Raw genomic sequence first — 23,471 nt, 5'->3', positions numbered from 1 at the left:
AACATTGTCTGTTCTGCTAGGTCCATACCTAACATTGTCTGTTCTGCTAGGTCCATACCTAACATTGTCTGTTCTGCTAGGTCCATCCCTATCATTGTCTGTTCTGCTAGGTCCATCCCTAACATTGTCTGTTCTGCTAGGTCCATACCTAACATTGTCTGTTCTGCTAGGTCCATACCTAACATTGTCTGTTCTGCTAGGTCCATACCTATAGGTATATATAGCTTCAGAAAGTATTCATACCCCTTGACTTATTCCACATTTGTTGCGTTACAGCCTGAATTCAAAATGGATACTTTGTCTTGGGTACGTCTGTCTTGGGTACGTCTGTATCAGCTTTGCACAACTGGATTTGGGATTTTCTTCCATTCTTCCTTGCAGATTTTCTCAAGCTCTGTTAAGTTAGATGGGGAGTGGCGGTGAACAGCAATGTTCAAGTCTTTCCACAGATGTTCAATGGGATTCAAGTCTGGGCTTTAGCTGGGCCACTCAAGGACTTTGACATTCCTATTCTGAAGTCATTCCAGCATTGCTTTGGCTGTATGCTTGGGGTCATTGTCCTTTTGAATGTAAATATTTGCCCCACTCTAAGGTCAATTGCACTCTCAAGCAGGTTATCATCAAGGATTTGCCTGTATTTAGCTCAATTCATTGTTCCCTCTATCCTTACCAGTCTCCCAGTCCCTGCTGCTGAAAAGCATCCCCATAGCATGATGCTGCCATCACCAAGCTTCACGGTAAGGATGGTGTTAGGCAGGTTATAAGTTGTGCCCTTGTATTTCTTCAGACATAGCGCTTTGCGTTCCGGCCAAGGAGTTACATTTTTGTGTCATCAGACCACATCGTCTTTTGCCTTTTGCTCTGAGTTTTTCACGTGCCTTTTCGCAAAATCTAGGCGCTAACATGTGCCTTTTCCTTTAGGACTGGCTTCCGTCTCCCATAAAGCCCAGATTGTTGAAATGCTGTAAAGACTGTTGTCCTTCTGGCAGGTTCTCCCATCTCAGCCAAGGAACTCTGTAGTTCTGTCTGAGTGGTCACTGAGTTCTTGGTCACCTTCTTGACCAAGGTCCTTCTTGCCCGGTTGCCCAGTTTGGTCGGATGGCCAATTCTATTTTAAATTTCCCAATGATGGAGACCACTGTGCTCTTGGAAACTTTCAACACTCTAGAAATAGTTTTAAACCCTTCCCCAGATATATGTCTCATAACTATTTTATCTCAGAGACCTACGGTCAGTTCTTTGGATTTCATGGTACAGTTTCTGCTCTGACATGCACTGTCAACTGGACCTTATATACACAGGTGTGTTTCTTTCTAAATTACATCCAACCATTTGAATTGGCCACAATTGGACTCCAATCAAGTTGTAGTGACGTTAAGGATGATCAAAGGAAATTGGATGCACCTGAACTCAGTTTAGAGTGCCATACCAAAGGGGTGTGAATACTTAGATATTTCTGTATTCCATTTCCAATAAAATTGCACACATTTCTAAAAACATGTTTTCACTTTGTCATTATGGGTTATTTTGTGTAGATGGGTGAGAATGTATTTTAAAAAATATATCCATTTTTAATTCAGGCTCTAACACAAAAAAATGTTGGAATAAGTCAAGGGGTATGAATACTTTCTAAAGGCATTGTATTGGACACCATTTTCTTTCATATTTATGTTATGTGCCAAGTGCTTTTACTGGTATACAAAGGTACCCATAGTATCAGATAAAGAAGTAATTTGACACGGAGCTAAAAGCCACAAGAGACTAGCAAATCCACAATGCTACGCAGATCACTGCCTGTGTATTAAATGCTGTCACTGGAGGGAAGGTCTCTGAAAGCATCATGTCTACTCTATCTTACACTGTAGCTAGCAAAATGCAGGGCTGCCTCCACCAATGAGTCAAAAAGCATGATGAAATACAGCTCGTCTATTGCCTTCCCATGCAATTCCATTCCAGAATGGACTGAATCTATTTTGACTCCATTACAAGTAAATATAGAATCAAATGTATCATCCAAGAGAGAAGACACATTTTTACTAGATACAAAATTGATTCTCTGAACTTAAAAAAATACAAATCAATTATTGGTGGTTGACTCAAATTGGCGCTAGTTCTTCTCTGCTGCAGTATGAATAAACTCATCCCATTGGTCATCTGTGGATCAGGCCAAGGCAGGGCCATGTGTGTGTGTGGCGGATCCATTATTAGCCTGATCGCTGTTGTTGGCCATCTGGCTGCAGTATTGGGATAAATCCATTTAGGATGACTCTCTTTAACATTTTGCGGTATCCCCATATAAAAACCGCTAAGCCCTTTGGCGCAGTAGTGCCCAACATCTGGGCATACACAGAGATACAGATGGATTATCACAGATTAAACAGGCTGTGTGTGTGAATGTGCTACGTGGAGACTACAGGGCCATTCAGAGAATGAGGGGGATTTGTTGGGTAATTGCTGCCGATAGTAATTTGTAAGGACAACACTCACATGATGACTAAAGGGATAGCTCACCCAATTTACTACATGACATATTGGTTTCCTTGAACCCTGTACACAGTCAAAGGACAAGGTCATTTGGGTGGACTTTCCCTTTAAGCACAGACCACTCAAAGCCAGGGGGTTAGGTCTGTACATAATACAGAACTCCAGCCGTAGATGCACTGATGTCATCATGATGTGACCTCGGTAGGGAAAGAGTCTAATCTTGCAATCTTTGTGGGGAATGGCAGAGAGTGAATCCAAAGTGAATCCTTGATTCAGCTCGTCTATTTCCAGCTTTTTCTAGGCTATGTCACAAGAAACTGTCAGCAAACAGGATGACAGAACTGTAGGAGAACAAGGGATATCCTTCTCTCACTTTCCCTTTTCCTCTGTCCTGTGTGGTTCTCTTTGCCCTCCTATCTTCCCCCTCTCTCTCCCTCATACAGACACACAAACTGCAAATCCACATGACTGCACATATACATAAAATTAAGTTAGAACCAAAATGGCTGTTTTTTAATGGCATGGGGTACATACATGTATACTCTCTCTGACTCCCTTCTCCTGAGCTGAGGTATGTGTATGTAAATGACAAAGAGACTGAGGGATAGCCAAAAGACAAACACCAAGATTAACAAAGCACATAGGAGGAAGTGGAAGTGGAGGCTGTTCTGGGATTGTTCTGGCTCTTCCTTGACCCCTGTGTGGCATAACAATGCAGTCCCAGAGCAGGCAGACTGGGAGGAGGGAAGGAACCTGAACACAGTGGAGCAGCTGTGTCAACTAGCAGAGTAGAGAGGCTCACCGGAGGCACGCAGGAGTCTCCTTCAGATAGGTCTGGTCATATGCTACCAAACATAAATAGTAGAGTTATACAGTATGCACGCGTTCTGTCCCTGAACAAGGCAGTTAACCCACTGTTCCTAGGCTGTCATTGTAAATAAGAATTTGTTCTTAACTGACTTGCCTAATTAAATAAAGGTTCAATTAAAAAATATATTTTAAAAATTATCAGTGTTTGTGTCAGTCTGTGTCTGTGACCAGATCAGTGTATGAAATTGTCCATTGTGGGATGGGTTGGAACCAGAGCTCTTTCTAGGTGAATCAGGCATAGCTGTCCTCAGCCTGATCCGTGTGTCACTGTAAATACAAAATCAATTTGACATCTCAGAGTTGTTCAAATTAGGGGGATACATAACCCTCACCTGAATCTTGATACTGACTTTTGTCTTCCAAAGTAGAGCAGAGAGAATTGGAATGGGTTAGACACATACAGATGTTTCCCAACCATTCACCTCACACAGGAAGGCAGCACTCTGTGTTCACAGCATAATGAACAGCTGTCGCTTTAGCAGCCTAGCATTAGCATCAACAATAACATTAACATCAATCCATACCACACTGCTAGGCTAACATTAACCCATAACCCATACCGTAACTGTCATGTTTTGTCTTATATTGTCTTGTCATTTTGCTTTTCCTTCTGTTCGTTTTCCCCCTGCTGGTCTTTTTAGGTTCGTTCCCCTTTTTCTCTCTCCCTCTCTCTCTCTCTTCTCTCTATCGTTCCGTTCCTGCTCCCAGCTGTTCCTATTCCCCTAATCAATCATTTAGTCTTCCCACACCTGTTCCCTATCTTTTCCCCTGATTAGAGTCCCTATTTCTCCCCTTGTTTTCCGTTTCTGTCCTGTCGGATCCTTGTATACTGTTCACCGTGCTGTGTCTTTGTATCGCCCTGTCGTGTCGTGTTTCCCTCAGATGCTGCGTGGTGAGCAGGTGTCTGAGTCTGCTACGGTCAAGTGCCTTCCCGAGGCAACCTGCAGTTCATTATCGAGTCTCCAGTCAGTTCTCGTGATTACGAGTGAAATTGTTTCTTATGCTTTATTTACCGCTCCGATTTGTCTAGGAGTATTGCTATTTCCTTAAACTGGATTAAAGACTCTGTTTTCGCCAAGTCGCTTTTGGGTCCTCATTCACCTGCATAACAGAAGGATCCGACCAAAGAATGGACCCAGCGACTACAGACGCTCGTAACACTGCCGTCGAGATCCAGGGAGCCATGCTCGGCAGACACGAGCAGGAATTGTCTGCTGCTCGTCATGCCATGGAGAACCTGGCCGCTCAGGTTTCCGACCTCTCTGGACAGTTCCAGAGTCTTCGTCTCGTGCCACCTGTTACTTCCTGGTCTGCCGAGCCTCCGGAACCTAGGGTTAATAACCCACCTTGCTACTCCGGGCAGCCCAAGGAGTGCCGCTCCTTTCTCACCCAGTGTGATATTGTGTTCTCTCTCCAACCCAACACATACTCTAGAGAGAGAGCTCGGGTTGCTTACGTCATTTCACTCCTTACTGGCCGGGCTCGAGAGTGGGGCACAGCTATCTGGGAGGCAAGGGCTGATTGTTCAAACAATTACCAGAACTTTAAAGAGGAGATGATTCGGGTTTTTGACCGTTCAGTTTTTGGTAGGGAGGCTTCTAGGGCCCTGGCTTCCCTATGCCAAGGTGATCGATCCATAACGGATTACTCTATAGAGTTTCGCACTCTTGCTGCCTCTAGTGACTGGAACGAGCCGGCGCTGCTCGCTCGTTTTCTGGAGGGACTCCACGCAGTGGTCAAAGATGAGATTCTCTCCCGGAAGGTTCCTTCCAGTGTGGACTCTTTGATTGCTCTCGCCATCCGCATAGAACGACGGGTAGATCTTCGTCACCAAGCTCGTGGAAGAGAGCTCGCGTCAACGGTGTTTCCCTGCTCCGCATCGCAACCATCTCCCTCCTCTGGCTCAGAGACTGAGCCCATGCAGCTGGGAGGTATTCGCATCTCGACTAAGGAGTGGGAACGGAGGATCACCAACCGCCTGTGCCTCTATTGCGGATTTGATGGACATTTTGTCAATTCATGTCCAGTAAAAGCCAGAGCTCATCAGTAAGCGGAGGGCTACTGGTGAGCGCTACTACTCAGGTCTCTCCATCTAGATCCTGTACTACTATGTCGGTCCATCTACGCTGGACCGGTTCGGGTGCTACATGCAGTGCCTTGATAGACTCTGGGGCTGAGGGTTGTTTCATGGACGAAGCATGGGCTCGGAAACATGACATTCCTTTCAGACAGTTAGACAAGCCTACGCCCATGTTCGCCTTAGATGGTAGTCATCTTCCCAGTATCAGATTTGAGACACTACCTTTAACCCTCACAGTATCTGGTAACCACAGTGAGACTATTTCTTTTTTGATTTTTCGTTCACCTTTTACACCTGTTGTTTTGGGTCATCCCTGGCTAGTATGTCATAATCCTTCTATTAATTGGTCTAGTAATTCTATCCTATCCTGGAACGTTTCTTGTCATGTGAAGTGTTTAATGTCTGCCATCCCTCCCATTTCTTCTGTCCCCACTTCTCAGGAGGAACCTGGCGATTTGACAGGAGTGCCGGAGGAATATCATGATCTGCGCACGGTCTTCAGTCGGTCCCGAGCCAACTCCCTTCCTCCTCACCGGTCGTATGATTGTAGTATTGATCTCCTTCCGGGGACCACTCCTCCTCGGGGTAGACTATACTCTCTGTCGGCTCCCGAACGTAAGGCTCTCGAGGATTATTTGTCTGTGTCTCTTGACGCCGGTACCATAGTGCCTTCTTCCTCTCCGGCCGGGGCGGGGTTTTTTTGTTAAGAAGAAGGACGGTACTCTGCGCCCCTGCGTGGATTATCGAGGGCTGAATGACATAACGGTTAAGAATCGTTATCCGCTTCCCCTTATGTCATCAGCCTTCGAGATTCTGCAGGGAGCCAGGTGCTTTACTAAGTTGGACCTTCGTAACGCTTACCATCTCGTGCGCATCAGAGAGGGGGACGAGTGGAAAACGGCGTTTAACACTCCGTTAGGGCATTTTGAGTACCGGGTTCTGCCGTTTGGTCTCGCCAATGCGCCAGCTGTTTTTCAGGCATTAGTTAATGATGTTCTGAGAGACATGCTGAACATCTTTGTTTTTGTCTACCTTGACGATATCCTGATTTTTTCACCGTCACTCGAGATTCATGTTCAGCACGTTCGACGTGTTCTCCAGCGCCTTTTAGAGAATTGTCTCTACGTGAAGGCTGAGAAGTGCTCTTTTCATGTCTCCTCCGTTACTTTTCTCGGTTCCGTTATTTCCGCTGAAGGCATTCAGATGGATTCCGCTAAGGTCCAAGCTGTCAGTGAGTGGCCCGTTCCAAGGTCACGTGTCGAGTTGCAGCGCTTTCTAGGTTTCGCTAATTTCTATCGGCGTTTCATTCGTAATTTCGGTCAAGTTGCTGCCCCTCTCACAGCTCTTACTTCTGTCAAGACGTGTTTTAAGTGGTCCGGTTCCGCCCAGGGAGCTTTTGATCTTCTAAAAGAACGTTTTACGTCCGCTCCTATCCTCGTTACTCCTGACGTCACTAGACAATTCATTGTCGAGGTTGACGCTTCAGAGGTAGGCGTGGGAGCCATTCTATCCCAGCGCTTCCAGTCTGACGATAAGGTTCATCCTTGCGCTTATTTTTCTCATCGCCTGTCGCCATCTGAACGCAACTATGATGTGGGTAACCGCGAACTGCTCGCCATCCGCTTAGCCCTAGGCGAATGGCGACAGTGGTTGGAGGGGGCGACCGTTCCTTTTGTCGTTTGGACAGACCATAAGAACCTTGAGTACATCCGTTCTGCCAAACGACTTAATGCTCGTCAAGCTCGTTGGGCGTTATTTTTCGCTCGTTTCGAGTTTGTGATTTCTTACCGTCCGGGTAGCAAGAACACCAAGCCTGATGCCTTATCCCGTCTTTTTAGTTCTTCTGTGGCTTCTACTGATCCCGAGGGGATTCTTCCTTATGGGCATGTTGTCGGGTTGACAGTCTGGGGAATTGAAAGACAGGTTAAGCAAGCACTCACGCACACTGCGTCGCCGCGCGCTTGTCCTAGTAACCTTCTTTTCGTTCCTGTTTCCACTCGTCTGGCTGTTCTTCAGTGGGCTCACTCTGCCAAGTTAGCTGGTCATCCCGGTGTTCGAGGCACTCTTGCTTCTATTCGCCAGAGCTTTTGGTGGCCGACTCAGGAGCGTGACACGCGCCGTTTCGTGGCTGCTTGTTCGGACTGCGCGCAGACTAAGTCAGGTAACTCTCCTCCTGCCGGTCGTCTCAGACCGCTCCCCATTCCTTCTCGACCATGGTCTCACATCGCCCTAGACTTCATTACCGGTCTGCCTTTGTCTGCGGGGAAGACTGTGATTCTTACGGTTGTCGATAGGTTCTCTAAGGCGGCACATTTCATTCCTCTCGCTAAACTTCCTTCCGCTAAGGAGACGGCACAAATCATCATCGAGAATGTGTTCAGAATTCATGGCCTCCCGTTAGACTCCGTTTCAGACAGAGGTCCGCAATTCACGTCACAGTTTTAGAGGGAGTTCTGTCGTTTGATTGGTGCGTCCGTCAGTCTCTCTTCCGGGTTTCATCCCCAGTATAACGGTCAAGCAGAGAGGGCCAATCAGACGATTGGTCGCATACTACGCAGCCTTTCTTTCAGAAACCCTGCGTCTTGGGCAGAACAGCTCCCCTGGGCAGAATACGCTCACAACTCGCTTCCTTCGTCTGCTACCGGGTTATCTCCGTTTCAGAGTAGTCTGGGTTACCAGCCTCCTCTGTTCTCATCCCAGCTTGCCGAGTCCAGTGTTCCCTCCGCTCAAGCGTTTGTCCAACGTTGTGAGCGCACCTGGAGGAGGGTGAGGTCTGCACTTTGCCGTTACAGGGCACAGACTGTGAGAGCCGCCAATAAACGTAGGATTAAGAGTCCTAGGTATTGTCGCGGCCACAGAGTGTGGCTTTCCACTCGAAACCTTCCTTTTACGACAGCTTCTCGTAAGTTGACTCTGCGGTTCATTGGTCCGTTCCGTGTCTCCCAGGTCGTCAATCCTGTCGCTGTGCGACTGCTTCTTCCGCGACATCTTCGTCGCGTCCATCCTGTCTTCCATGTCTCCTGTGTCAAGCCCTTTCTTCGCACCCCCGTTCGTCTTCCCTCCCCCCCTCCCGTCCTTGTCGAGAGCGCACCTATTTACAAGGTACGTAGGATCATGGACATGCGTTCTCGGGGACGGGGTCACCAATACTTAGTGGATTGGGAGGGTTACGGTCCTGAGGAGAGGAGTTGGGTTCCGTCTCGGGACGTGCTGGACCGTTCACTGATTGATAATTTCCTCCGTTGCCGCCAGGATTCCTCCTCGAGTGCGCCAGGAGGCGCTCGGTGAGTGGGGGGGTACTGTCATGTTTTGTCTTATATTGTCTTGTCATTTTGCTTTTCCTTCTGTTCGTTTTCCCCCTGCTGGTCTTTTTAGGTTCGTTCCCCTTTTTCTCTCTCCTCTCTCTCTCTCTTCTCTCTATCGTTCCGTTCCTGCTCCCAGCTGTTCCTATTCCCCTAATCAATCATTTAGTCTTCCCACACCTGTTCCCTATCTTTTCCCCTGATTAGAGTCCCTATTTCTCCCCTTGTTTTCCGTTTCTGTCCTGTCGGATCCTTGTATACTGTTCACCGTGCTGTGTCTTTGTATCGCCCTGTCGTGTCGTGTTTCCCTCAGATGCTGCGTGGTGAGCAGGTGTCTGAGTCTGCTACGGTCAAGTGCCTTCCCGAGGCAACCTGCAGTTCATTATCGAGTCTCCAGTCAGTTCTCGTGATTACGAGTGAAATTGTTTCTTATGCTTTATTTACCGCTCCGATTTGTCTAGGAGTATTGCTATTTCCTTAAACTGGATTAAAGACTCTGTTTTCGCCAAGTCGCTTTTGGGTCCTCATTCACCTGCATAACAGTAACGGTAGGCTCCAGCTGGAGTTACTCAACACACTCTTCATACAGATAACCAACACAGCGTAACAAAACTAGTAGAATATCAGACCACTATCCTTTCCACTTCCATATGTTTTGGTATGAAACATGAACCCCCATCAAAATAGATATAATTATGGTAAAACAAAGTATGCTATTGCTTCTAAGCAGTATAGTAAGTTGAAGCAGTGTAATCATTCATAGACAGACTGAGGCATTGCCTGTTATTTCTCAGCCTTTATTGTAGGTCGTAAGTGTGCTTACCACAGGATAAGCCTTTTATCCACACAGGAACAATTAGTCTCACTGAGAGGCTGGCTGGCTGTATGTTGTTTCGTTGATGTGTATTGGTTTTGTCATGGTTGTGCATTATGTCATCCACTTCTGTAGGATCCTCAACATTGACCCCAACAAACACACAGCTTTCACTACTCAACACTGAGACTTTCACCCTTTTCCTTCCTATTCTCCCTTGGGGGTTGGCGACTACGATTGAGTGACCCATTTTCTCTGGATATCAGCATTAGTCCCCAGGGAATGTAACATCCCTGCTCTTGAATGGAAAGGTGGCCATTTTAGCAGGAGACAGCCCCTCCCATCTCCCTCTCATCATCAGAACCATACTCTAGTCTTTGAGGGCACACAGCAGGAGGTACATTCACTCTTAATTATCTCAGTTAAAAGGATTAGGATCTTGACTGATTTGGTCCTCTCTGACATTTCGGATGGCTCTTGAAAAGACAAGAAGAGAATAGACACATTTGGTAAAATAGTCATATTTGGTTTAATTATGCCCTGTTCATACTTCATTAAGAATACTAAACACAGTTCTAACATGTATGTAATAGTGTGGATACGACACAAATAAAAAACAGAGGAGAATGGATTCTCAGATGTAGATATTGACTACTGCTCTCCCTGGTATGATCCTCAGTAACAGAAGGCGCAGAGTGTCTCAGAGTGCCCTTCCACAGACTTAGCCAATCACAGGCAGCCATGAGTCGACAGTACCTCCGTCAGCTCTGTGAGGCCAGCCTGCCGTTACGCAACCTCTTGTCTCTCACAGCGTCACCGCAAAACAGATTCCAGATCAGCTGAGAGACATCTCAGGAGAACTGAACAGGAATAACAAGCAAGCAGTGACTACTCTCATCCCCATCTCAGACTGGGTCAAAGGTTGTGCTGTCAGAGGCTGACTGCCGGTCATGACCACTCTCTCAGAGCAGGAAATGGATGGATATGAGTGTGACTCTTTGCTGTAGCCACAGCCAGTGGGAAAGGGACAGGGTATTGAGAGAGGAAAAATAATTCTAACATTCTAACAAACACAGACAAGATGAAGACCACGAACAATCCCTCACATAAATACTGTATTCTCATTATGTTGAGGTAAAGAATTTGTCTGCCACAAAAATCTCTCCTGGTGTCTGGGAGTTATATTCCATCTATTTCTTCATTTTCCTACAACACAGTGTAATGATAGACTAGAGCAGGGTTGGGCAACATGCAAGCCTATTCGGTCTAGCCCGGGCGAGGTTTTAGCACAAAAGAAAAGACATGATAAATCCACCTGCAGATACATTTCCCTCTATGTTTGAGTACATTTTCCCCCTTATTTGAAAGCTGTATTTACTGACTGCAGTCAAGTGCAACGTTGAAGCAATTTACAAAATGCCTAGTCTAGTGCTGAAAATGGCAGGCCGAAAGACATGTCAACGGAGAAGCTAGTGATGCGTTGCAATGCCGCAGGCTGCTATGTCCTGGCAAGATCAGTTAAAACAAGGTTTCTCTCTGTCTGAAGTCTGAGCGGAATGTGTGCATGCGTAAGTGTCTGGTGTCTGAGTGAGGAGGTGGAGGGGGGCTGTGATAGTAGGAGAAGGAGCTCTGCAATCTCATGAGGTCTGAGGTACGAGGGCTTAATGACTCTGCACATCACCATCTCTAGATGAAATCCCTTCCCATAAAGCAATAATACTACTTTCCACATCACTTCTCCTCCATCACTCGAGCTCTCCTCCTCTTCCTTCTGTCATTATCCATCTCTCCCACTGGCAGCCTAATCTGCATTCTGTGATGTTGTTCCTCTCTTTCTTCTGCAGCAATGGCAGTATTGGCCGATGCTACTTGGCCCTGCTACAGCAAGCCTCTCGATGGTCTCTGGTACATTTTGATGTTTCTATGTTAAGTATGAAAATATATTTAATTTGTATGGTGCTTTTCGCTGCAGCGGAATCTCAAATCTAAATACAAGTCTGTCTTTGCTGTGTGTGAGTGAGGTCTGCTGGAGAGTTGAGTGGGAGGAAGGAGGAATAGTCCCTGCCAGTGCTGACACAGCAGCAGTGCTTCTTAATCAAGGAAAATGGGATGTAATTATTAATGTTCATAATCAAGACTATTCTAATGTAGCATATAAAGAGGGCTAGTCTGTGTCTAGAAAGTCATGAGAAAATATATTCAATATTGGGTCTGTCTGTGTGTTTACAGTGGCAGGCTGAGGGCACTGCGTCACACAATGAACCCAGCAAGTGTGTGTAAGGCTGTATCCCTGTCAAGGTCAGTGTGTGTGTGTGTGTGTGTGTGTGTGTGTGTGTGTGTGTGTGTGTGTGTGTGTGTGTGTGTGTGTGTGTGTGTGTGTGTGTGTGTGTGTGTGTGTGTGTGTGTGTGTGTGTGTGTGTGTGTGTGTGTGTGTGTGTGTGTGTGTGTGTGTGTGTGTGTGTGTGTGTGTGTGTGTGTGTCCATCCTGGTGTTGGCCTGGGCTGTACAGCTGATGAGTGCTTGGGCTGGGTCAATGAGATGTACAGTAACTCCCTCTCTCCCTATACTGCAGAGCCTGGTCAACCCTGGAGCCCTGCATGGTGGTGAGCATCCTCCCTCCCTCCTTCCATCTCTCTCCTCTCCCTGCATGGTGGTGAGCATCCTCCCTCCCTCCTTCCATCTCTCTCCTCTCCCTGCATGGTGGTGAGCATCCTCCCTCCCTCCTTTCATCCCTCTCCTCTCCCTGCATGGTGGTGAGCATCCTTCCATCCCCTCCTCCCTGCATGGTGGTGAGCATCCTCCCTCCATCCTCATCCCTCTCCTCTCCCTGCATGGTGGTGAGCATCCTCCCTCCTCCCATCCCTCTCCTCTCCCTGCATGGTGGTGAGCATCCTCCCTCCCTCCCTTCCATCCATCCTCCCTCCCTCATGGTTGAGCATCCTCCTCCTCTCCCTGCATGGTGGTGAGCATCCTCCCTCCATCCTTCCATCCCTCTCCTCTCCCTGCATGGTGGTGAGCATCCCTCTCCTCTCCCTGCATGGTGGTGAGCATCCCCCTCCCTCCCTGCATGGTGGTGAGCATCCCTCTCCTCTCCCTGCATGGTGGTGAGCATCCTCCCTCCCTCCTTTCATCCCTCTCATCTCCCTGCATGGTGGTGAGCATCCTCCCTCCATCCTTTCATCCCTCTCCTCTCCCTGCATGGTGGTGAGCATCCTCCCTCCCTCCTTCCATCCCTCTCCTCTCCCTGCATGGTCATCTCTCTGTCCTTCTGACTAACATTGGAATCACATCTTAGCAAGCCTCGGAAAACCCAGGCTTCTCGCATTCTGTTGTAGTTTTGGAAGGATGGAGCCGCAAGATCTTAGCAGCAGTCACAGCCCACATGGGGATGTGGGGTGCTCTTGAACCATTTTATTAACAAGCTGAGTGATGTCCACTGCAGACTATTAAAACCACCCACTCAAGCAGCAGGGACAATGAAGTGGGAGAAATACTATGAGTCATTGGGTAGGATGCAGTCGCTTGGGTCAGTTGGGCTACTGTGTCTCTATCTGGCATGTGTCACACTGGATTTACAGTCATGATCACACTACTCCCGGTTTCCTCCTCTACTGTCAGGCTAGTCTCTTCTCACAGCCCCTGTACTGTCAAGCTACCTACACAAGCCTCATATCACACCCTGTAGACCTCAGTCTGACAGAAAGGCTAGAATGTAAGACAGGGCCATTGTGATAATACTGAAATGCATGTTTTAGGCTAAGTATTTCCAACAAGTAAAAGATCAAGACATGACAGAATTGAGAGCAAGATGTGTGACATCCTTCTTGTCTGATCCATATAAAGTCAAACATAAACGTCCACTGTATTACATTTGACATTTGAGTCATTTAGCAGATGCTCTTATACAGAACGACTTAGAGTAGTGAGTGCATACATTTTCATACTGTATGAAGCACAGATGAGACTGGGCACAGACAGCACTCTAACCCCTGCAATACCACTGATTCACTATAGTAGCAATAAAAAAGAGAGCAAACAGATGGTTTTATGTTGCAGAATGCTGCTGAAAAAATACCTTATTTTGTTGAAGGATAAAAATATAGGCTACCACGCATTCTCAATTATTTTTAAATAAATACATTTTAAGGGCCGGTAATGCAACTAGAATCACGTATTCTCTCTCATTTCGTTTAGAGGTGTAGGCAGCCTACAAATTAATGTCAACATTTAATTGACACATCTATGGACTTTGGCCTTTCATTCCTATCGCTGGCCCTATTTTGTAGTCTGCTGCTTCATGGAATTGATGCTCACAGTCGTGAAGGCGGAGGGAGAGAAATATAAACGCTATACGCTGCCCATCCCCCTTCAACAGAGGTTGCTACTGCGCGTGCTGCAGAGGGCCCGTGGTGTATCGCGTTTTACTGCGTACGTTCCCGTTGTAAACCAATCCGAGTCAATATCCTCACCATCAACCCAGTTAAATAGCGCGCAGGTGCTCGATGCATCCCTCCCTGCCTTTATCGACATGCTTAACTCGCAGGCTCTACCAAACAACAGTGCAGTATTCAATATAAAAAGTATAATTAATATGAAAAAAACACACACAAAATAACAATAAGTATGAAATAAGAGAAGAAGCTATATACAGTGTCAGTACCTAATGTATAATGTACAGGGATACTGGAATATTTGAGGTAGATATGCACATGTAGGCAGGGATTAGGCAGGGGCAGATTGACCATCTGGCAATTCTGGGAAATGTCAGATGGGCTGGACCATTTTTTAGTTGTGTGGGCTGATCGAATTTGACACACAAAAAAACTGTTTTTATATAAAAATAAAACAATGAAAAAGGTGACATGTCTGGCAGCCCATGGTCCTGTTATGATGATTTAAAAAAAGAAGATTTCTGCCAATTTCTCTCTTATACGAATCTACAGTACCTACTACTTTTTATCTACTTTGTAACTACTTAGCATGCTAGCTAACCCTTGCCCTAACCTTAACCCTTTAACCTGACTCCTAACCTTAACCTAAGCTTAACCCCTAACCCTAACTCATAGCCTAGCTAATGTTAGCTTAACATTAGTGTTTGCCACCTAGCCACCTACCTCATGTTAGCCACAATAAAATGGAATTTGTAACATATCATAGGTACTGCAAATGCGTAACATAATGTACAAATTGCAATTCGTAACATTTCATGAGATTTGTAATTCGTAACATATCATATGAAATGGATGATGGACATCCACAAATTGATACATAACACATAACGTAATACGTCTGCCTCTCTGTCCAGGTTGGTAATTTGGTAAGCTAACGTGATCAATAGGCTATTTCTTGAGAATCAAGCTGTTGGGTTCGTTTATTGAATATTCTTTGCATATCTAATTGCACTACCATTACTGATAGTAGGCTTGTAGGCTATGCCTACACATCCACAATAACCTCTGGATATAAAATCCGTTGCTGTTGATGTCACCATTATCTGATAAGAACATGTTTAATCTTTTAAAAAGCATACATTCGGTGAACCTTTAGACCCAGGACAATGCCTCACCCCGTAATAAATCTGGGTTGTGTTTAAAATGCGCACACTTGTTTTTGTCTGCAGTTTTCGGTTTGGCTATTTGTTTAAGTGTATGTGGCGGTTCTAGCATGTATGGCGCCCTGAGCGAACCACCCCTTCAGCGCTCGCCCCCACCCGCACCCGGTTGCGCCCCGTGACTCCCCCGCCCTGGGCTGCTGCCATATCGCCCGTACCTAAATCCGCTATTGATTTTTGTATTACTGAATAAATACATCTCTTTGCCAAAATTCGTCATCTCTCCCATGTCTTATTCGACTAGTATTTTTTGAAAGTGTAAGGATAATAATTCAGCTATAGTTGTTCTGAAATGTTTATTGCTTGCCTACATTTTACTCCCTCTATGTTTAATTTAACACACATGCATTCATTATTAATTGATGTTGCCTATATAAACGTGAAGTTTATTCAATAGAAAGTATTTGACTCTGTGTGTCACAGAACTGTGTGTCCCACTAGCCACAACATTAAGGAAATTAGAAGGGGGGGGGGTTCTGGCAGGGGGGAGATATTCGGCACAACACCTGTTATGTTTTGCGTGATGATTGTGAGGCGTTATACAAATATGACAAGGACTTCAAATAGGCCTATTACATTTACATTTAAGTCATTTAGCAGACGCTCTTATCCAGAGCGACTTACAAATTGGTGCATTCACCTTATGACATCCTATTACACGTCAATGGAACTGTAGCCTACTGTTCAGATGGGTTAAATGGAAACTTACATTTGGACAATGACTGTAGGTCTATAATCGCTCACATAGCCTTAATATTAACTCCAGCATAATTAATCATTTATTGCAGTATAATGATACACCAAACGTAGGCACAATTTTGATTTGGGAACAGCAGTAGATACATATGACTTATTTATTTCAGCATCTTGAGAGAATGCGAATGCGTTAGATTGGCTACCGTCTAGTGCTATCTATAGCAGAATCATGAAGGCTGATAATAGTATTTCATCCAATAAAATATGCATCCAAGCAGAACTGAAATCGTATCAGAAACATGTAGTGTCGTTTTCAAATCTTTCTATTTCTTTACAACCGGTCAAACTGATGCCATTTGGAAATTTTGCACTGATTTTTTTTTTCTCCCCTGACCCTAAACGGACTTGCTCCATAAAAGAAGCAGAGGGGACAGTGAAAACTTGATCCAATCTATCGATTTATGACATTATTCTGTTGAGCCGAGGTTTATTTAGTCCAATGACTAAAGAAAAGCTGCATGTATCTAATTATAGACAAGTTGACTAACAAATAACCCACCAAAATGTAGGAAATGATAAGCAGAAACATATCTAAATCAGGCAAAAAAAACGTCACGCCTTCTCTGACTAGCCTACTGCGCATGTTATATATTAGCAGATTAGGGTCGTGTTCGGACTCAGATGTTCACTTTACAACATATAGACGGTTGCGGATGGGTTAACAATTGCGGGCGGGTGAACAAACGGCTGACCTGCGCACTACTAGTCTACACATTTTGCCAGATGATTTGTGATGCTACACTCTTAAAAAGGGGGTTCTGGGTTGAACCAAAAAGTGTTCTAAACTTGCTTTGTATATGGCACCCGTAAACGTTCCATATGGAACCCAATGGTTCAATATGAATCCATTTTGGTTCAGTCAAGAATAACACCTGAGATTCCCACACAAGGGTTCTATATTGAACCTTTAGTGGTGCAATATGCTATATGAAGCAAGCAATATAACCATTTTTGGTTTTATCCAGAACCTTTTTTCCTATGGGTGTACGTAATATTTCGTTTGAACAGTTAGAGAGATGTCTCAAAAGCCCCTACATGACCATGGCCTACAACATCCATGGACTTCAACCTCCAGGGGATTGGGCAATAGGCCTAGTGACAGCACTGTCTGAAAACAACCATCGATGCTTATTTTGAAACCATACACCGATGCTGTTTCATTATGCTTCAACTGCTACTTAAACTGCGCAAATGATGCTTGTAAATCATGGGCAAGTAGGCCTATGAGTCAAGGCGCATTGCCTCTTATTATACGCGGATGAAAACACCGTAATATCCGTATTCGAAAAGGTGTGTTAACATACGAAATGCGGATTTTTTTCTTTTTTACTGTCTATTTCATTCCTGTCCTCCATATAGAGGACAGCTCAACCTCCGCCATTACTCTAATACTGCAGACCAAGAATATCATGATGTTTAACCATTTTATTGATTGAACCGTTCATGCTGAAGGATGATGTTCTACGCAGCATATTGCACTGGTGATCCATCATAGGGGTGAGGCATTTCTGAAACACGGGAATCTCATAAACGCTCTAGACGCAGCTCTCCTGGGTGGAGAATATTCATTTACGATCCATCTAATCATCAATTACATGAAATTATGTAATTTATCGGCCTACAACGTTCTACTGTGCAGTTAACATTGTGCCTCAATTTAAAAAATCAATGGCCTGGAATACCATATGGTTTTAAACGTTGTGTAATGTCACTCTACTGCCGCACAGTTTGTATTTTAATTTCAGATTCGTAGTATGGGCGTATCTGTGTCTTTCTCGATCAAAGCACCTTCTTATGCAGAGTTCGATTTTTCATAGTTGATAATTGGCCGCGGCGCGTTCAGATTATAGCCTAAACCGTCGAAATTGTAATGCGCATCAGCATCGCTGTAGCAGAGAAATTGCACATTTATAGGTCCCTGGCTAATGCTATAACTCCCTGGCTCATGCTATAGGTCATTGGCTCATGCACATCACCACTCTGTCCGAGAAAAACGCACAGTGCATCCCATCGATGTGTATCAATGGATGTTCAAATTATATAAAATGGTCAATAGGCTAAATATAATAAGGTATTCTTACTTTCACCAACCACCGCCTTGAGTCCTATGGGTGCCATGATGCTCTTGTGTGTTTGACCGTATTCTCAATCTCTCCCTTTGACTCCCTCTTTCTCCCTCGCAGTATTCCTCTCGTTTCTCTGCTCGACCGAATGTGCACACCTCACATCGCTGCAGAGCTTCGAATGGAGACGTCACTGCTTATCTCTCCACCCCCATATCAGTGGCTACATTAGCCAATTACATTTATAAAAATGTCATTATTATATGTTTTAGTGGAGACCCGTCATTCAGGGCAGGTGGGTCAGAACCACATTTTTTACCATGTTATTTTTACATTAATACATTTGCAAACATTTCAGTTTGCAAACAATGTAAAAAATGAAATTATTATTGAGTTTATACAGTCGCATACAGACATGTTCTCTTTTTTGCTTTCTTGAGTAAGGCAGCAACAAAATGCAGGTGTTTCAGTCTAGCTCAGTGCTTTTTATGGTGGTGGGGCAGCCAGCAGAAAATACAGAGTGTAGGGGTTGGTAATGTTCTCTAGTTGCGCAGTGATTGGCTCAGTGTTCTGTCACTCGTGGGGACCCAATGTCACCTCAAAATCTATGGGGAGAGCTCGAAATTCAAGCCACTTGGGTGCTGCCATAGAGTTTTATTAGAAGTGCCCATCCAAGAAGGCTCAAGGTCATAAAGGTCATAAAATGACATCAAATCACATTATTCTACCGTAACTTTGATTGGACTGATCATGTCAACATCAGACTTTAAAAATCTTAGCTAGCAAGCTAGACAAGCAGTCATCGTCATGTTCACGTCGACAATCTACTGGCAAATACTTTTCAATCCTTGTCATATGGAGTTAAATTATAGATTAAACATTACACAACAGATAAACATTACACAACAAGTTAGGAATTGCAAAGTTAACAATGAGTGGTTTGGAAGGAATCAGTGGCTAACTGCAAGTTGTTGCAAAGCAATCACTAGCCTGCTATTCAGTGGTGTGGGTGTGTAGTCCAAGTCTGGGTTTAAGTGTCTATTCCCAGGCTTAAAAGGATAAACATTCACATGTCATGGGCCAGAAGAAGTTGAATACATTGGCCATGCTATCAATGCAGCATGACTTTGGGTGGCATTCAAAACAACTGGAAACTCGGAACTGGGGAATCTCAGACTTCAATGAGTTTAAGACAACTGAGAACTCTGAAAAAAACTAGCTCCGACTGGGAAAATACATTTTGAACGGTCCACAGTGACCACCTCGCCACCTTCCTGTTCAAGTGAGCACAGCACAACAAAGTGAGTCCAAAAATGTATTGTATGCTGCTGCATAATGATGTAATATGCCAGGGAGATGTTGTATACTGAGCGAAGAAATGAATGCTAAGTTTATGTTGTGTAGTAAGCTGTTAGTAGCCCATGTGCCTAACCCTAATAATGTAGTCCCTTTCCCCTTCATAACTTAGCCTAGTGTTCTGACTTGGTGGTGCACATGTAGCCTATAGACTGTTTTATAGAAATGTAATCGTTGAATATTGTAAGAGCTTTCATTTTCTGCTTATATGCCCTCTATATTTATCTTACGGTTCTGACTTGGTGTACAGGGAGAATACTGTAAGAACGCCCATGTTCTGAATTCTGTCGCTGATTATTTCAAAGGTGCTGAACAAACATTTGTTTAAGCAAGTCAGCCATATTAGCAAGTTTTTTTAAAGGTAGTAAATTAGGCTAAATGTACTGTTTCGCTGCCAGTCAATGCTCCGCTGACAGCCAGGTGTAGCAGCGGTAAGGTTTCACTCCATGGTGCTGAAAATAAAGCTCTGCTGTTGGGAGAGCATTATGTAGGCCCTAACAGTTTGTGGGCATGGTGTGTCACAGTTATAGTGCAATTAATGCAGGCCTGCGAAAAGGCCGGCCCGGGGACCGGATGCGGCCCGTGACCTGATTCAATACGGTCTGCGGAATCATGCTCAGATCACGTAAAGAATTTACAATGGTAAAGTTTCGAAAAAATGTATTTGTTATTCAAATTAAAAGCCCAATGAATGCCAGCCTTTGTGTAATGATTTAACTCCCACCGCTTGGGGGACATTTACTTTGAAGGCACGTATAAATAACAACTGCACGAGGACATACAGTGACTGGCAGGCTGACACACGTCACAGTTATGAATAATAGTTAGCTAGAAATTGTGCAAAAATGAGTTTTTCAAAGATTTCAAAGAAAAGGAAAGTAGACATTGAATGTAGGGTGTTCTAGCAAGAGTGGACATTGAAATATGTATCTATTGAGGTATCAGGGAAAGCTGTGGGCTTAGTGTGCAAAGACAGCATCGTTGTCTTGAAAGACTACAACTTGTCCTGACACTACCAGACAAAGCATGTAGAGAAATATATGAATATGTCTTCTGAGCAGAGGACAAGTGCATCAAAAGAGTTGCTTTCTCATTTGCAAAAGCAGCAAGGACTTTTCACGAAACTGCATTCAGCAAATGACGGAATTGCTAAACATAGCAAGCCATTCGCTGAGGGCGAATTCATTAAATAATGTTTGACTCTGCAAAAATACTTTGCCCCGACAAGAAACAGCTGTTTGAAAATGTTTCCCTGTCAAGACAAACTGTAAAAAACACATCGTGTCTAGGACATCGCAGAGAATATGGAACAATAGTTGAAAGACAAGGTAAAGGATTTCACCTATTTCTCCTTGGCCCTGGATGAGAACAGTGATGCATGTGACATGGCACAGTTGTTGATATTCTTACAAGGCATAACCCCAGACTTTGAAATGACAGAGGAACTTGCTTCATTTTCCTGCATTGCATTATTCATCAGGAGGTGCTCTGTAAAAATGTGTTCTGAAAAAGAGCCATGTTGTGGATACAGTCACTAAAGTGGTAAACTTCATAAGAGTAAAATCTTTAAACCACAGGCAGTTTGTCTCACTGTTGGAAGAGACAGAGTCAGGTCATGGAGATCTTCCCTACCACACAAACGTGAGATGGTGTGGGACCTGAAGTTGGAGATTGCTGAGTTTTTGAAAATTACAGGAAAATATGGATTTCCTTCAACTGCAAGATAAAGAATGGTTGGATGATTTGGCATTCACCATGGACATCATGGCCTTCATGTATTAACTGAATTCCAAACTACAAGGGAAAGGCCTTTTTGCACATCAGATGTACAGTCTTGTCAAAGCTTTCAAGGGAAAATTGCTCCTTCTGACCCGCCAAGTAGAAGCCAACAATCTCACCAACCTTCCGACACTACTAGTCTGTTCCTTATCAGATGACCAGCGGGAGAAGTAGACATCGCTGCTGTGTGCTTTGAACGGTGAGTTTTCTCGTCGTTTTGAGGATTTCAAAGTGTTGGAAAATGACTGAAAATGCTGTTGGTTTCCTCTCCTTTCACCTTCAATGTGGATAACGCTCCCACTGACCTGCAACTTGAGCTTGTCGATCTACAGTCTGATGCAGTGATTCATAACAAGTCAAGGCACAGATCATCTCTTACCGACTCTCATCTCTCAGCAATCCTGCGCATAGCGACGTCAGAAACTATACCTGACTTCACTGCTCTAGTCAATGCCCATCAGAGACTTCACTCCACACACTGATTGGCTAGTTTAAATGTAATGTTGGGCTCTCTCTTTCTTGTGTTTTTGTGCATACACGTTATCAAGAGTTCTGTCCGTGGTTCTGAATGCACAGTGTACTTTTCCCTCCGTGTAGTTCATTGCATGTTTAATAATGAAAATACCAACCAAAAGGAGAACATTGATGTGGTTTATTTCTATGCATGTAAAAAAAGTAAAATAAGTAGCATATCTGGACGTGATTTACAACACAGTCTGCCAACACAGTCATACACATGATGTATAATCCTGTAATATGATTCTGGCCCACGATGGCAAAAATATTGTAATGACCTGACTAGATCATAAAGGAACAATTGTCCAGACAGAGGATTTAGTTTACGAATTGACGGTTTATTAACCCAACTTTACACAGGCTACTGTTTGTCCCCCCCTTCTTCAGCTTGCCCCCCTTCTTCGGAACCATGACGACTGGCGCCGCCCAGGGGGTGTCTGAGGGCTCGACGAAGTCTGCCCACTGCATGTCCCACACAGCCTTGTCTGCCGCCTCCTGGCGTGCCAGCGGGATACGGCGGGGACGCATCTTGTGGGTCGAGCATCACCTGTGTCGATCTCATGCTGCACCAGATGAGTCTGACCCACCTCTTCCTCACTCAGCGCAAAGCTGTCTCTGAATTCAAACAGCAACTGCCTCAACCGTTCCTGCTACTCGAGGTCAAGACCAACACAGTTCCTCCCCCATATCTCCCTCACTGCAGACAGTGTGCTCTCCTCTCCCATCTGGGTTAGCTGGGCTGGGGGGGCGCGGCCTGGGCTCACAGAGGGCTGTGTCGTGGAGGTAGCTGGGGGAATGTAACACACAGCCGTAGGTGACAGGGGGGCTGGGGAAAAGTCACACACAGATGTGGGGGAGGGGGGGCAGCCATGAGTCTCTGCTGCTTTAACTGTTGGAGTAAAGGGTTTGTTGGGTTGCGTGAATGTGACATTAGGGGGGGCCATGGTGACTGCCGGCCCTCCCTGGAAGCTCAGTGTGCCCCCATTTAGGTCTAACTGGCAGCCTGTGCTCCTAAGAAAGTCCAACCCCAGTATACAAGGGTCCTGCACAGCCGCCACCCACACAGGACCTGCCCCCTACTGTCAGAGTCATTAATCCCTTCCCTTTCATGGGTGCCAGCTCACCTGTGACTGTGCGGAGCTACACGGTTGTGAGCTCACACTGAGTCCAACCTGGCACAATATCTGGCCTCACCAGAGTTACTGTGGACCCCGTGTCCACCAGGGCAGAGCAGGGAACCCCCTCCACAGTGACAGGGACATGACAAAAGTCCCCAACACGGGTCCGGCCCACCACAACAACAGGCTCCATCCGCTTGTAACGTTTTAAAAATATTTACATTTAAAAATTTAAATTAGTATTGGTCAAGAATCTTCAGCCAAAACTGGATGAAAATGGTCCGTGGTGGTCCTTTCACTTTTGCCAATGTTGATGGTCCACACGGGGGCAGTATACCTCCTCCTGGGCAGTCTCATCCCCATCCCTAGCTCATCATCCTCTCCAAGACATGGCATTTTGTTTCCTGTCAAAGATTAATTTCTTACAAAAACAGAAACTTTACAGAATAACATCATCACTCATGACATGATAGATGGCTGTATTGTAGCCTACGCTATATTAGTGTTGAAAAACGATTATTAGCCTACATTTTTTTTGCAAAGGCTAAAAGCAACATTTCCGCACGTCAATAATGAAGTTGAAATTTGGGCCAGATATAATTTCTGTAAATCACAAAAGGGTACTTTATGCACTCCACAATCTGGCCATTTTATACCCAGAATATTCCTTTAAAAGCCACACCCAGGCTGAACACGATGGAGTGATGATTTTGAGAGGGTGT

At 45.0% G+C, this 23,471-nt stretch overlaps 1 protein-coding gene across 2 annotated transcripts in view; it reads right to left on the bottom strand.

The window, feature by feature from the left end:
* Positions 1-18,150, bottom strand: part of LOC124049042 (syntaxin-binding protein 1) — a 52,558-nt gene extending 34,408 nt beyond the window's left edge. For both annotated transcript variants that reach the window (XM_046370337.1, XM_046370338.1), the window contains exon 1: positions 17,999-18,150. In XM_046370337.1, coding sequence (XP_046226293.1) covers positions 17,999-18,035 — 37 coding nt within the window. In that variant the 5' untranslated portion in view covers positions 18,036-18,150. The remainder of the gene's footprint in view (positions 1-17,998) is intronic.
* Between the last annotated feature and the right edge of the window lie 5,321 nt (positions 18,151-23,471).

The sequence above is a fragment of the Oncorhynchus gorbuscha genome, linkage group LG11, assembly GCF_021184085.1.
Source record: "Oncorhynchus gorbuscha isolate QuinsamMale2020 ecotype Even-year linkage group LG11, OgorEven_v1.0, whole genome shotgun sequence".
In the NCBI taxonomy this organism is placed as follows: Eukaryota; Metazoa; Chordata; class Actinopteri; order Salmoniformes; family Salmonidae; genus Oncorhynchus; species Oncorhynchus gorbuscha.
Note: the sequence above shows the minus strand (reverse complement) of the source record. Positions and strands in the feature narration are given on the sequence as shown.